This window comes from Juglans regia, chromosome 9, assembly GCF_001411555.2.
Source record: "Juglans regia cultivar Chandler chromosome 9, Walnut 2.0, whole genome shotgun sequence".
Taxonomy (NCBI): Eukaryota; Viridiplantae; Streptophyta; class Magnoliopsida; order Fagales; family Juglandaceae; genus Juglans; species Juglans regia.
Window position 1 is genome coordinate 19,265,883 of NC_049909.1, and position 16,766 is coordinate 19,282,648.

The window sequence follows — 16,766 nt, forward strand, 5'->3', positions numbered from 1 at the left end:
ATATATATTTATATAAAAAGGAAAATTATAGGTTTTTAGTATTGTGTTTGTTTATTTTTTCTATATTTTTTTAAAATACATAAAAAATGCTTTAAAAACAGGAAGAAAAAAAAAAGCTTGCCCTATCGGTACAAATTCTCGGTGGATTTTCTCGGTGGCCCTAGCAGCTTCTACAAAAAAATGATAATTTCATTTGGTATATACTCCTCTCACGCGAAATACCCAACAAGTGAAAGGGATGTGTTTGATGTCATATAACAAAAACCATGGTTTTCCTTCCACAATTATGGAACAGATACGTGATAGACTATCGGAATTTGTATTTATTTTTGTTGCAATATCATATTAGATCAAAGAAAGCTCATCCAACATGCTTCTGCTGCTTTGCAGATATGAAAGAGTCCACGACCCGTTAGATCCAATAGTTTAGACAGTTTCCCATTGAAAACCTTGCATTTCCTTATTTCCTACCACTACTTACCACCTGCCATTGCCATTGTACAAGTAGATAAACTTGATAGATGTTTTTACCATTGTAAATGTTTTAAGTATTCAAATGCTGAAAACACATAAGCCTTCTAACCAATCAAACAAGAAAAATAAGACATGCCATCCTTCTGACCTTCCAAATGAAATTCCGGCCAGAATCAATAAACAATACTTTTGTCAAGATCACAATCTGTTGCTAACAACAAAATCCTTTATGCATTTGCATGCCCAGTTATAGTCCAAACACTAATGTACTGGGTACCAAGTTTCTCATTGTTAAATATCGAAGCATATTTCAGTCAAAATTCAATCAAGTTATCTTGCTTGTTGGGTTTGCTTCCTGCTGTTCCTGATCAGCTAGTGAAAATTTCTTGACTTTCTGCGTAGGAACAAAACAACACAACAATTTCAAACAAAAGAAAAGAAAAAGCAAAAGAGAGCACAAGCGTGTGTTTGTCTATTGGCCTGCAATCAAGATGAACAAAGAAATAGAACGGTTATGCCAAAGAGCATTTTGTGATGTGTATCATATATAGCATTTTGCACTGTCTACTCCCTTCAAAATGCACACCTTCACCTGAGGCCAAGTCTTTTGCAAATGGATTACATTGCATGTCAAATCAAAAATTTTCATCACAGCAGTGTCTGTGCTACCTTGCCTCAATAATCTATTCATCTTACAGCCAAGCATCACGGTTGAAAGGTCGAAGCCAATTAAGTTCAACCGAGACTTAGGTGGGGTTAAATAGCAAAGAAAGAAAGAAAGAAAGAAAGAAAGAAAGGGAATTAAATGAAAAGTCAATTCTGTTTCACTTCCAGCCTACATAAAACAGAATCAAAAGAATGAAGGGCATTCTCATCTTCTGTTACCTTTGACAGAAAATACTAAGAAGGTAAATTTAGAGCTTGACAATGGCATTTGAGATGATGTAGCCAAGCAAGCTGTTCTGCAAATGTGTTAAATTGGCCAGCATGTGCGATAATCAAAAGTTTTATCACCATGATAGAAGCATTGTCTATTCCCCCAAAATTAGTTTGAGAAACAACTGATGCATTTATCAGGGAGACAAAAAACAAGGGTACAGAAGAGGCTACTATAGTTAATATTTCTTCAGGCTGACCCTTCTTATAACTTTAATGCAAGTTTTGAAAAATTCCCCCATTCTTCCATCACCAATTTAACTAAATGCCAAAAAAAAATTGAGACAAACCAAAAAACATTGAGACAGAAAAAAAAAATAGTTGGATAGTTTCAATAAAGATCTTATGAAAAATGCAAATTCAAATTTTGATTAGCAAAACCATATGAACAGAAGGGAGATGTGAAAGTCATCCTTATCAAGAATCAATAAAAGATAGTACTTTGGTACCATGGCCGCACATTGATGTCAAATAACTAAAATATTCCAGCTCAATCAAGCCACCCAAACGCTATGACCCACTAATCACACTATTAAAATTAGCAAAGATCAAATATTTCTTGCTTGGATAAAACTTCAAAACGACAACCTCCAAACCTAACCCCCCCCCACACCCCCAGGCCCCCCCCCCCCCCCCCCCAAAAAAAAAAGAGAAAAAGAAGCAACAAATCCGTGATATATAACCCAGAAAACAACCATATACATGTCTGACAGGCAATCGCAATCATATAGAATACCACTCAATCATCAGATTTTCTTTCGGATAGGTAGAATACTCAAATTTTCATATCAGGGCATGTGCAACTCCACAAATAGCTATAACAACCTGTAATTATATACACACAAATAAAGAGAAGGGGGGGGGCACCTTGTTGAGCACGCAGTCTCGCAATGACAGCAACAGGCGGAGGCATTTGTCTTGATCGTATGGCGATTCGGTGACGCAGTTGAGCAGATCAAGAGCCTCCCTTGCGCACACAGGCTGGCTCTGAGCACCATCAGGTTTATCCATTGGGGTTGGGGTTTTAGATTAATCGGGGAAAAACCCTTGATATATGATACAGTATACTTATTACTTGGCTCTCAAGAGAAACTTTGGGAAATTTTGACTACCGCTACGTCTGTTTGACCGTTTGTACACAGTACAGACACTGAAAATGCTGATACAAGCCGCGGACTTTAGCGTTGTAGATCCATGCCTCCACGTGTATGTTTAGATCTGCCTCCACGTGTATGTTTAGATCTGCCTCCACGTTTAAAATCTTTCACAAAAATATAATTTTTATTAAATTTTATGTAAGTGAATGGGAATTATTTAAAGATTTATTTAAATATAATATTTTGAGAGTTTTTTTTTTTTTTTAATGTTTTGGTTTTTGTATTTTTGTATTTTTTCGTGAAAATTTAGATAAAAGTTATAAAATGATTTGATATTTTTTTTTGAAAAAAAATTTACATAAATTATAAATTCATTCATTAATCATTACAACTGGCCATTCAACTTTAGGAAATAAATAAGGAATTTGCTTCTGTGCATGATTTTCTCTAATTTCGATAAAAAAAACTTTTGTCATGCATATAAATATATATACATATTCACTTTTTTAATTATTAAGTAAAAAAAAATTAAAAATATATAAAATAAAATATATGAGGGGTCAAATTAAAGAGATAAACTCAAACGGCTGGATGACAGTGTTATCGTTTTCTATATATATATATATATATATTGTTTCCTTTTTCTGAAAATTATACCTTGCCTGGATGGCAGTGCTAGCTCACCCTACCCATTAAAAAGAAAGAAAAAACAACCTCGTTGTTCTCCAAAAATAGAGATGAAATGCTCACGATCTCTCTTATTTAACTGAAATTTCCCATTAATAAGCAAATACGTGGACTTTGACAAACCCATGGAAATTTGGAAAACCGCGAGCCTCTCATGCACAGCAGCACAGGCACATGAAAAGCCGACCACGTGCCGATATAACTGAGCGTAGATCGATGCATGATCTCAACGTTATGTTTTGTTCCCGCATGTGTTGAGGGAAATCGAGCAAACTATACAACCTCTCCTTCAACACAAAATTAAGATTGGACAGAAAGTATTTTTTGGGGAAATAGCAGAAAAGGGCAGGGAAGAAAAAATGGCAAAGATTCATCTAACTTTGTTCCTGTTGGCAGTAATATTTGGCTGCAGCGCTTTTATGGGTTCAGTAAATGCAATGACCCATGTTGTTGGAGGAAGCCATGGCTGGCGTGTGCCTGACAACAAAACCTTCTTTGATGAATGGACTAAACCAAGAACGTTTGGTGTTGGCGACAGACTTAGTAAGTTCATTAATGTCTTTAGCCTCATCATCTGATCTCTTGTTAAAGTTTTTGAGATAATTAAGAGGTATTGATCTACCATATATCTCTCTCACCTTCAATCCTTTTGGATAAATTGCCCTTTCTTTAGGGAATTTCATCAAGGATTCAACTTTTAAACTAAGTAACAAGCTGTCTAACGATAGACCCATTTGATATTTTGTATTGCTTGATTAATAATGATCGATGAGCTTATTTGGGTTTTAATTGGTCGCTAGACCTTCTTATTTTGATGTTTGAATTTTCTGTTTAATTAATGATATGCATCCGATAAATGCTACAAATATAAAAGAATTATATAAAAATAAATTTACAAAATGATGATGTGCATTAGTTATGATATATTACTTATCACATTAAATCTCATCATTTTGTAAGTTTATTTTTATGTAATCTCTAGCCTAAAGAATTATTTCTCTGTACATTCTTAAACGTATGAGCATTGCAATTTTTCTTGTTTCGCATTTGATTGGTAATGTCAAAAAATATATGGCATAGATTGAAGAACATCGAATAAACCTCAAAGTTTCGCATAGAAGGATCACTAATTAGCACAGCCAAAATTGCAGTTTTTCCATACAGGCCAGGGTCGAACAACGTGGTAGTGGTTCACAAGGAAGATTTCGACGTATGCGGTCAAAAGCATGTAATCAACATGTACTACAATGGACCAACGATTATGAACCTCACAGAGACTGGGGAATACTTCTATTATTGTGGCGTTGGGAAGCATTGCGAGGCTGGCCAAAAGCTCCACATCCAAGTCGTCAACGAACAGGGCTCCTCCGGCAAGTCTTCCCCTTTTAAACTTGTCGGCCATGTCAATTCTAAAACTGCTGCACCGGCACCGGCCGCCCTTCCTGATCATTTAGATCCTAAATCTTCGGCGACCACCGTTCGTAAGTTTTGCATGGTTTCTGGTCCATTAGCTTTCTTGGTTTCACTGCTCATCTGAAGTATTGTGCCATTGCTTCTGAATCATGATCAATGTCATAAAAATGTCTATTGATTAGTGTGTTTTAAGTACGAGATGGGATCAGTTTAATGTTATACATCGTGAGATCATGTGTATACTATTGTTGTTGCTGCTTATGTTATATTATGTAACATTCAAGCTAAATGTTTTTTTTTTTTTTCTAGTGCATGTAGGAAAGAATATTATTATTTTTAGGCATTTTGTTATCATTTCTGGTTTGCTAAAAACTTTGTCAGGCCTGTATGAGATTAAGATAGGCATTTCCATGTAAGATCCGCACTGAAAGAAAATTCTATATGGACAACATAAAATGCGTGCGACGCATACGTTATATGTATATTTTGAGCTTTGTTACTCATCATTCATATACACCATATTTATTTTTATTTTTTTAAAATTATTTTAATTTTATTCTTTTTAAACTAATTAATTTCTTATACTCATCATATATATACCACATATTTAATAAGAAAAAATAATAATAATACTCAGTGTGAAAATAATGAATAGAATTTTTCCTGTTTAAAACTAAGGCCAGATATCCATCGTGGGCCTGAAGACTATAGGAGGATATATGAACAATTGGACCAAAAGTAAATCGAGAATAAAACGGGCCAACAAGTGGCCTGGGCTGCTGGGCATGTACATGGATGGTCAGGCTTGGTTAACCAGCCTACTACCAAACATGACGCGCTCAACCTTCTCTTCCATTTCCCAATGCAAGCCCATATACACGTATGCGTATAAGAAAATGGCTCTCATATTTTTCTTTTCAGAGTAATGTTATTCGTAATTTTTTATTTATTTATCATTCCCTCAACATTTTATGATATAAAATTGAGTAATTAGAAAATTATTTATTTACGATTCACTTATTTTTCAATCATTGAATACTACATTAAATGATGTTAAGAGAATGATTATTAAAAAATATAAATAGTATTTTTTTATTCTAAAAACAAAACAGTTTAAATTTTGGCCATTGTGTGGGGGTACTGCATGGGGCACAAACACTTGCATTAAATAGCCTCATAAACATATGGAAGTGCAATCAAAATCCACACAAGAAGTGCGCGCATGGTGCAGTCTCAGCTTTTATTACAAATAACTTCTGATCTATCACACTTCATGAGATATCTGTCTCTATTTATAATGTGCATACCTACCCAATCCGATACTTAATACACACATCATCAAAATCGTCGTCTCTATCCAAGTCCACGATATATATCGGACTTGGATAGAATATTATATTATCTTGATATGATCTTTATAATAATTAATATATTTAATTTATATTCTTTCAATGTAATTCTCCTAAAAATAAAAATTTAACACTTGAAGATAATAAATATGTAACCCTCACAGTCTTATTCTCTTCTTTTATATATATTTTCTATCAGTACGGTAGTTGGCTGTGGCTTGAAATGCGGTGTGATATTGCTAGCCTGCTTTTCTAACCCCACACAGTACTGCATTAGTACATGAGACGCATCAAAGAGCTGAAAATTAATGTGTGAGGTCGATGCCCAATAAATGGAAGGAATTAGAAAAGAAGACTAGTGTCCAACACAGGTTATATAGAAAATTAATATTTATATTCTTAGGAAATTCAAATATCGCGTGCTCTCTTTAGAAATAAATAAATTATTTTTTTAATAATAAATCTTATATTGTTTTTAAAAAAATATAGCATTCATTACCCACCAATACATAAGTAGCATCCATGCGTCAGCGAAGGAAGAGATTAATTATTAGGTGGGACCGCATGCAATCACAATCAGACCCCCTTCGATACAGCGATGATTGAGCTGGATTGGACGCCGGGGACCATGCATGCATGCATGCCTGCCATGGGGCCTAACTCAAAAGTAAAATGGTCTGGTCTACTCGCACTGCCCAAGATGAAAATTTGAAATCGATAGACCGACATTTCGTTTACGTCCGTGATTGACTGCTTGTGGCTGGAGAATGACACAGAAGATCTTGATCTCGGATTGTTTTGTTTTTTTTTTTTCCTTCTCTTCGATCTTCTTCTATTGCTGAATGAATCTGCAAAAGCTTTGGCATCTTCTGCCAAGAACTGTCGTTTTGCCTTGTCGCCTCTACAAGTTTGGTTTCTGTATTTTTTTGGCCTTAACCTTGACCTTTTATTGCTTCAATGACAGGGGTAGATAGCCCAGCTGTTAAATTGTGTGAATGCCAAAATGTAATATCAATATTCACTTGCAAACTACCCATTAAGCATCGATTTTACTGGGGAAGAAATAACGTAGTCTTTCCTCCTCTTTCTTCTTCTTCTTCTTTTTTTTTTTTTTTTTGAGTTTCTTTTTCTCTTTATAAAAGGTTTGAATGCATCTTATTATCTTATATAGTCAAAAGATGCATATATCAATGACGGGGACCCAAAATTTAATTAAATACAAAAGTGAAAGGCTCGAATGTTGCTGTCTTTATAGCATCAAATGGGTTGAGAAGTTGGCAAAAATCTCAGTTTCTAGCCTTTGCAGTATCCTCCTGGATGCTCTGAGTTATCACTCTCTCATTAAAAGCCTGCAACGACACTAGCACGATAGCACCTGATCTTGATTTTATCGCACAGCACAAGTGCATGCAGGGGTTTAGAAAAACCCTGCAAAATGTTAAACTAATTGAATACACAGACATAACACAAACAAGGAAAAAGGAGCAAGGGCATCTAATTTCTAGAATTATCTGTATCCCAGACTGGAAACAGATAAGTAGGATGCAAAGCTTCATAGATAGTCCAATGGTATTTAATTAAATTATTGGCACTAGGCTGCAATGGTACTGCAGTGAGAGGGTCCTAATATGCCAAAATCCGATGGCAGCCATTCTACTAGCAAAGGGGACCATCTCATTGCTCTGATCAAACCCAAAGCCACTTGATCAAGTTGCAAGTACTTTGAAGATGTGCTTAAACTTGCTAATTCATAAAACTTATGGCCTTTGCTGCAATTATAAATTCCCATTTTTGGCATGATTAGAAATAATGGCTTCCTAGTCTAAAATTAAATATACCATTATTGTTGACGCGGTACATTTTAAATGATTTTACTATTGATCTGTCAACACTCAAAAGATGCACCTTATGGCTTATTGTGATCCATTTAATCATAAAATAAAAAATAAAAATAAGTTTGTGCTAATGCCTAGGTTTGCATCTGGTTGAGATAGCAAGTGGGAGTATGCGAGCGTGGGTCACTCCTTCCTATGCCCTGAACCGTATCGAGGTTCCAGCTTTAGAGCCCAATGGACGCTCCTCTCACTGCCAAAAGCCTTTTTATAAAATAGAAAAGCCTTTTTAATAATGTTTTGAATATCGTACCGGACGACGTACCGGTCAATGCACTGGAACGAAATATTTCGATACCGGTATCGTTTCGAGATAGCGTTTCGGGATAATGTTTCGGGATAGTCGATATATAAATAAATTATATATAAATATATATAAAAATTATATTTCAAAATAATAGTCTATATATAAATAAATTATATATAAATACATATATATATAAATTATAAATAGTCTAGTCTGAATTAGGAGTTAAAAAATAAATTTATAATTTGAAAAAACGAAAAAAAAAAAAAAACAGGCCGAAATATAGGCCGGTACAGGCCGAAATTTAGGTCGAAACGGCCGGTATTTTGGCCGGTACGGAACACATATAGTACCGGCCGGACGGCCGAAACGAAAAATTTCGGCCGTACCGGCCAGTACGGTACGAAATTTAAAACTTTACTTTTAAAAGTTGCTTAAATAAATAAAATAAAATAGAATAAAAATATCTCACTTGCTTGCTTTCTCACTGATAACTATCAGATCTGGGAGTGATGCTTTCTACGTAACGGTCTTAACTGTATGCCCGTGGCATAGAATTCCAAATCCAAGATGAATAAGGTGCCACGTACTCAATCAAAAATCATGTCTGATTTCACCTTTTGTTTTTTTTTATATGGGAATCTGCAGTGTTGTTCTTCTTATATTTTTATTGACCGTGATTGGAGTGGTCATTTTCCTTTTTTTTTAATTCAACTATGTATGTATTCATTTCATCAACTATTCACGTGTTGCATCTTTTTCCTTTATAATTAAATTGTACACAATTGCTAGAATTTTCTCTATCCAGCATTGTTCTTCATCAGACTTTAAGTCTAACTTTGCCAATTGGTGGGCCATTTCATTTCCTTCTCTTCTTATAAAATCAACAGTCCACTTCTTCCTCTACTCCAGTATATTAATGAGATGCCCATCCCATGCTTCATTTCTCATATCAGCCCCCACAGCATCAATGACCTCTTTTGCATCCCCTTCAAAATCAACCTCAGGGAAGCTTAACTCATTATATAAGCACATAACCCTCCCTAAGACATTACATTTAGCCTTAAAGGGGACCTAACATAATCTCTACTAGCACACGTTGCAGTTAAAACATCCCCATTATAGTCCCTTATCACAATACATATACCCATCCTCTGTTGAATTAACACAATTGCAACATCAATCAAAATTAGCTTTGAATCTATCACCGTCTGGTTTCCTCCATTTCGCCCTTTCCACAGCCCCCTTCTTCAGACTACAATCCCCTTCTTTTCTTTTATTTGTCTGCTGAAATTTATTCAACCATATAGTAGCATTCTGTACCATTACTTTAGGGCAAGAAAGTTTATCTTCAAAGTAAAATTTATTCCTTCTTGACCTCACATCCTTCATTATTACCACCATTTTCTCTACTTTATCTTTTGGTAGTTTTTTATACACTTATGTCCATAGTTGTAAAAACTCTCAACAGTTGTTCTTCCATTTATTCACAGGACTAACATTATCTGCCCACACATCAGAGGCAACAAGACAACTCCATAGAACAAGAATGACAACTTCCTCTTCCATTTTATAGATAGGGCACCTCGAATCCTCAATCACTTTCCTTCTCCACAGGTTGAGTCTTGTAGATAGAATATCATTTATGGCTCTCCACATAAAGTGTTTTGCAACCCCAAGTATCTCCAGCTGCCACACCTGCCTCCACACCTTAGCCCTCTCCCCTTCCTCAGATCCCCCCCATCTCATTTCTTTATTTGTTGAGCTACATAATACGCACTTTTCACAAAAAAAATTTCTATTTTTTTAGAAGCCTCAGATCAGTTTATTTGCAGCACTAGTTCTGCTAATAGGAATAGCACATATCATGTTAGTCTGTTCCTCCATAAAAATTCCTTTCGCTAACTTTTCATTCCATGTTCTTCCATCTTCACCAAACAACTCATTAATCTTTGAGTCAGTAATGGGGAGTTTCACAGGAGATTGGACACAATAAGTGATAGGATTTGGCAGCCACTTCTGTCCCCAAATTTTTATGTCTTCACCATTCCCCACTCTCCACACAGCCCCCTCGCTCACCACCTCCAATGCTGACCTCTATGCCTTTCCTACTCCCAACCAGCTCCACTTTTTCCAATATGGATACCTCTATCCTTCTGATTTTGATTCCAAGGGCTGAACCTAGATATTGAGGCTTCAATGTCACTACACAACTTCTTAAGCATTCTAAACACTTATTGTGTATGTGGAAATTGTCTGAATGACTACTTGTGATCCCATATGATAAGGATAATGATAGGTAGTGTATGAGATCTCACATTGCTTAGAGCGTCACACTGCTTGTGATATTTCACATTGTTGTGATACCCAACAACATCACAACCCCAAATTTTGATCATCCTATCGTGCAATTTCTTAAAATTATTAGGTGGGTTTCATTTGAATAGAGCACAAAAAAAGAAGAAGAAGAAGCATTAATTTGTGTGTGCAAATGTTCAACTTACATTCAATTTGATGTCTATTAAGATCAGCCCACGTGATTAGAGAAACAAATGAAAGAGCTCAAGCCGGGAATTACATAAATGATAAAGCAAAAATTACATATCATCTTTGCTAAGAATCTAATGGTCGGATACTAAATAGAAAATTTGGGTTCGAAACCTTTCACCCCTTGTATTAAAAAAAAAAAAAAAAATTTACTTTACTTTTATTGTCTAATTTGACAAAACCTGGCAATTTCTATATATGTCTGTGTACTCATAATTTCCTTGTATATATATGTAGGAGTCGATTTAGATTAAGATTTTCTGAAGTGGGGCAGACCCGGGCAGTTGTTAGTTAAATATTAAAATATTTTTTAAAAAAAGTGCATTGAAATAAGAAAAAACTCTTCTAACTCTCTCCGTAACTACTTTTCCCACTAATTAAGAAATGTTTCGTCCAGAAAGGATTTGGCAAGACGTGTAGATCAATGAAATTATAACTTTATTTTTATTATAAAATATATTTAAAAAATTATATAAATAAATTTATTTTTATAATATTATTTTGTAGATGTAACAGTACTTATCTCGGATGCATGATATCCTAATATCGTTTATTAGAAAGTCGATTTGCATGTCGTACCCAAGTGAAAGGTTTTCAAACTTGTCCTTTATATTCCACCGTATATATATAGCATGCATACAGTAAGTACCTGCAAGTTGGTGTAGACAGTTCATATTATGAAATGTTGCAATGAATTTGTTTGGAAGGTAACAATTATTTGGTGCATCCTTTAAGGTTTATTTATTAATATCATCTTCCTAAAGTTAGGTGGACTGACTCAATTTGATTATACCATTGTTTGATCGGTGAACAGTACTACACTCTGAACAATTATCAAAGCCCATTTAAGTTTCAACTCTATTTAATATTTTCATTTGTAGTCATCAAGAGCAGAGGACCTAAAGACAAGTGACCCACTTCTCTAACCAAAAAAAAAAGCATTTGTAAATAAGCAACAAAACAGGCGGACACGTAGTCCAACTCTGTCCGTCCCCGTTGCTGTAACGGACATATTTAATATTGATATTAATAAATAAAATATAATACTTAATATTAAACTACACGAAGAAATGCAAACAAATATTAAAACCGAAACACCGAAACAAAAACTCCGATATATAGTTCCCGCCCGATACAAAACTTGCCCTTTTTTTGACAATACATGCAGGTAGGAACCTTCCTTCTAAGCGAGAAGAATCAAAGAGCCATAAGAGGATCTGACCCAAATATATCGCCGATATCTTGAAAATAGTCGTCCACGTGCCATCTTGAAAAATCGAATCCAAAATTTTCACAGGAACTGAGAAATACGTCCCCACATTCTTCTTCAAAAAAGTTATCTCCCAAGCTCGTCTTTTCGAATAAACTTGTTGCCGGACTTTCGAAATCAAATATATCGTTCGGTATTAACGAATCGAAAGTTGAATATTCTGAAAACTCCAAGAAATTCTCGGACATACAGGATTCATCTTGTATGTCTCCAACTTGGACAATTTCTTTGATAATCTCCGGACTTTGCAGCTCCATTTCTTCGTTAGAGGGTGAAGAACACCGTAACACTGAGGTAGGTGAGCAAAGCCGATTGTTGTGAGACTCTTCGCCGGAGTTGTATCCAGAGCATCTCATCGGCTTATTTTCAGTTGGATGTTTCGACGTTGGCGGGGTGGCGAAGTTGGTGAACGCGTCGGGTCCACGCAGCTGTATAGCCGCGTTGTCGTACACCATCGCCGCTTCCTCGGCGGTGTCATAGGTACCTAACCATAGCCGGATACGTCGTAGAGGATCTCTTATCTCCGCCGCCCATTTCCCCCAAGGCCTTTGCCGCACGCCCCGAAACTTCCTCGCCCCAGGCACCTTCAACACCCGGTGACTCTCCGAAACCCGGGCAGTCTTCTTACGTGCACTTCTCGCCGACCTGCTCCTCGAAACGCCGTCGTTTTGGCTTGAGCATGACTCGATAGTGATCTCGTCGATGAACTTCTTGACCCTTTGGCGCCTAAAGCACACCTCTTCTCCATCTTCTTCGTCGCTGGACGAGTCAGTTGCGTCACCGTCCGTTACGGATATCCGTACGACTCTGCGTTTTATTTCCTCAGGGACCGGTCTGACAAGCTTTGTGATGTTACGGTGTTCTGTGTACTTAATCGGAGGTATAGCATTAACACTATGGTGGTTCATATTTGAGAGCAAATTTCCGATCAGATTCTTCGCAAGATAAGCATTGAGAGAGAGAGAGAGAGAGATTGCAAAGCTTGAAATATGGAAGGGTAAAAAGTGGGTTTGAGATTCCTTTGATGATAGTAGTAGACACGAGAGGAGAATAAAGAGATTGGGATATAAAGGAAAGCTGAGGCAGAGAGAGAACACGTCAAAGAGAAGCTTGAAACGGAGAGAAATCTACCATTAATGAATTTTAAAACTCCATCAAAAAGCTTATTAAAGGACGAGATATTTCAAGGAAAGTTGCACAAATAAAGGAGCTGAGATAAAGAGTGTGAGCGGGACTGTGTGTACGTGAGAACAGATAGACAGAGGGGCCGGGGGTTGTAATGTGGGAACAGATAGAACCTAAGCCGAAAGTACGGAAGGGAATGGGAGCGACCGAGAGAGACCAAGAACTAGGAGTGGTAATACTCGTTGAATGAAAAAAAGGGAGGAAATTTCTGGGAAAGTTTCAAAGCTAGAAAGAAAAGGGCAGTGCGACCCACCGAAACCAAAGGCTTTACCGGAAAGGGAAAGAGAATATATGTGTCCCGAATCTGGGACAGACAGCTATAAGCTTTTCTTTTTCCTCAAGTACCGGTGGTTATACTCAGCTCAGAGAACATTCATGAACTTTGCTATTTCAGGAAGACTATCCCTTATATATGAGAGCCGAGACAGTGATCTTCTTCTTCGTCTTCTCGGTGATCGGAAACTGAAAGTTTCAGGCAATAGAGTAGTAGTGGTGGATACTGGAGGTATAGAGAAAGTGAGAACTAGTCTGAGCGAGAGATAGAGATAAGACGGAGATAGAGTATTAAGCACAGTTGCGGTTGACACTGGAGTGGACCTATTTTATAGGATCCCCCAACAGCCGTAATAGTTAAACCCGGTTCAAGCGCCACTCTTTTTTCTTTTTCTTTTTTTAATTTATTAATTAATTAACCAAATTAATTCTCTCCCTGCTCTCTCTTTTCAACTGTTTTTTTTTTTTTTTTTTGTGTTCTTATTATTAAGAATTTTTCAAAGAAATATCGTAACCGTAATTAATATTGAAAATATTGATATAAAAAATAATAATTGGCTATAACAAGAAAATTGCAGGTAAAGATGTCACCAGTAAAATTTGTTTAGTAAAATTGACTAAACGACGGATCGTATAGCGGAGACGTGGCAGTAGAAAGGAGGTATTTACTAGGCGCCGCATAAGATGGGCACGTGACGCGTGGCATACGGACACGGGGTGCTGACTCGGCAAAAGATTTGTTCTCGGAAACAGGGATTCAGGTCACGTGGTAGACGAGAGAGAGAGAGAGAGAGAGGTGGGGGGACATCGGTTCAGTCCCTCCTTTTGACTGGGGAAAAAGAAAGCATTTACACTCTGTCAATTGCTACTAATGCCCCTTTAATTCCTCGTTCTAGTTACCGTTTTTTATGTTATCCCCGTGGGTGATCTCGTCATTTCGTAGTAAAAGATCGTACAAGTATTTACTCTGGGTTCATAGTTGTTTTTTTTTTAACCATCCAACCTCATTATTTTGTCCGTTTACAGCTCACCGTAACGTGGGAGGCAACCTAGAATTTGGCGCCAATTATATTCATTTTTTTTTTTTTTACCTTTACGGTGAACTAAATATACACGAATAAAAATTATAAAATGAACGCTATCATAGATGATCGATTAAAAGTTACTTACCAAAAATTTATATAAAAAGTAAGTTTATAAATTTCGAAGTTATATTATAAAATTATTTTTATAATAAATAAATTTAATATATTACAATAATTTTTAATTTATTTTTATAAAATTTCTTATTTTTAAATTACGAACGAGCTTAATATTATTATAATTTTTTTGTTAAGCATATTTTTTTTAAAATAAAAAAATCTACTATTAAAATAAATATCATATTTATTCAATTTTACTATATAACTATAAATATCATTATAAATATAATTATAAATATCATTCCTCTTTATTATGTCGACAATTTTCCTCTCCTCTTGGATTCAAGCTCATTTGTACTTGACAGGTGGCCTCAACCTATTGGGGGGCATCCGAAGGAAAAGTAAAAAATTTTCGTCGGCAAACAGAGAACCTTACCAATCCACTTGATGGGTAAGATATAATTTTAGAAGTATGTGGACGCTGCGATAATTAATAAGATGGGTTGGGGATGCAATGGGACCGTCCGTCCAAGTGTTGAATGATTCACGTGAGTCATACTGTCTTTAGCTTTGAGAGTGTGTCCTTGTGAACAAAGGCCACATTGACATATATTTTGGTGGTTAACAAAAAAGGAAGATTAACATGCCTCCTTCCTAATCCCAATCCTCTTTCCTGTCTCTAATTTTCAGGATCGTTTTGGCCCGCAACTATTGATATTAGTACCATAATTAGTTGCTTGTACTAAAAGCAGTAACGTCCCAAATATTACACGAAAAAAGTTTGTGACACGCGCAATAATTTTTACTCGGTTTAACGTCTTATGCTTTTCAAATTTCTAACATTTTAATATTTTTCTCCTATAATTATTATACATATAATGAGATTATATAAAAATAAATGTATAAATTAACGTCATCATATGTTATCCATTAAATATGTTTTATAATAAAAATAATTTTCAATCTGATATAATACATTAAGTCATGTCATTTTGTAAATTTAACTTTTTGTAATATTTTTGTTATTAAAGTATTTCTCTCTAATTTGGTTATCATTTAGTATAATCCTTTTTTTTTTTTTTACTTTCGCCAAAATATTTTATATATGAATACTGCTATTCTAGAACTATTTCTACATCACACATTACTTATCATAATTTGATTTAAAAGATAAATTTTAAGATTTAAATTTTACAAATCAAATCTTACAATTTAAGGCATGTGGATGATGTGCTCTATAGATAAGTTTGAGAAAAAACTAATTATATATATATAAATACACATGATAAATAATATTTACAATCTTAAAATATGTATGTTCTACGCATTTCTTTTCAAAAAAAATGATAAATCTGTAATTTATATAAAAAATTATATTTTTACTAATAAATTATATTTTTTTTAAAAGAGATAATTGAGGGTTTGCATTATAACTGTATCTGTATCAAGTATTATTGATCTGTATATATATTATGTGGGCCGAGATCTGAAACCATTGGATGGGTTGACCCCTATTCGGCAATTTGTTAAATTGTCTGGGCTAGAAACGTAATCTGGACAGATATCGGACAACGTGTCAAGCATCCTAGCCGTCCAGTTTGTTTTTTTTTGTTCGCTCACTGCCTGCCTAGAGCCTTCTTCCACTTAACCTTAATCACCTGATATTTTAATCAATGTGCTATTTTTTTTTTCTTCTTTATGATAGCTGAACTTTGATTATTTATTAAATTAAACCACAACTATTCTAAATTTGTTGTTGGGGTCCTGGTCAAATATCTTAGGCTTAAGGCTTAATCCGTGTCGTTACTCGTCAGGTATGTTTTGGGTATATTGGCAACGGTATTAAGACCTCTGAAGCTCGTATTGGCATGGCTTTTGATGTCACTCATTGATTGGTCTCTCACCTTCTTTATCTTCCTTTCATTTAATTATAGTTTTTATATTAAAGAGTTGAGGAATTGCAAATCAGACACGTCCCTGCATATAAATGTTTTGCCGGTTTGTTCTTTAACTAAATTTGGATTACTTCTCAACTCTTAGTAGTTAGACATATTTATCTTATCTACAAGCAACCATTTATTTGTATAAAGGTATATTACATGCAAGATTTACAACCATTTTAAAATATTTTTTTTATAATTATGTTTTAAATAAAAGGCAATTATATAAAATCTAAAATTTAAATAAAAAATTTCAACTCTTAGTAGTTAGACATATTTATCTTATCTACAAGCAACCATTTATTTGTATAAAG

The 16,766-nt window shown here is 35.2% G+C and overlaps 2 protein-coding genes across 2 annotated transcripts; one reads left to right on the top strand and one right to left on the bottom strand.

The window, feature by feature from the left end:
- Positions 1–3,299: 3,299 nt before the first annotated feature.
- On the top strand, positions 3,300–5,149 carry LOC108997349 (umecyanin-like). The gene is made up of 2 exons (XM_018973563.2): positions 3,300–3,737; positions 4,346–5,149. The coding sequence occupies exons 1-2, from the start codon at positions 3,554–3,556 to the stop codon at positions 4,729–4,731; spliced, it is 570 nt and encodes a 189-aa protein (XP_018829108.2). The 5' UTR covers positions 3,300–3,553; the 3' UTR covers positions 4,732–5,149.
- Positions 5,150–11,725: 6,576 nt separating this feature from the next.
- LOC108997304 (ethylene-responsive transcription factor CRF2-like) lies at positions 11,726–13,651 on the bottom strand. Its single transcript, XM_018973511.2, has one exon. The coding sequence runs from the start codon at positions 12,818–12,820 to the stop codon at positions 11,840–11,842; it is 981 nt and encodes a 326-aa protein (XP_018829056.1). The 5' UTR covers positions 12,821–13,651; the 3' UTR covers positions 11,726–11,839.
- Positions 13,652–16,766: the final 3,115 nt, after the last annotated feature.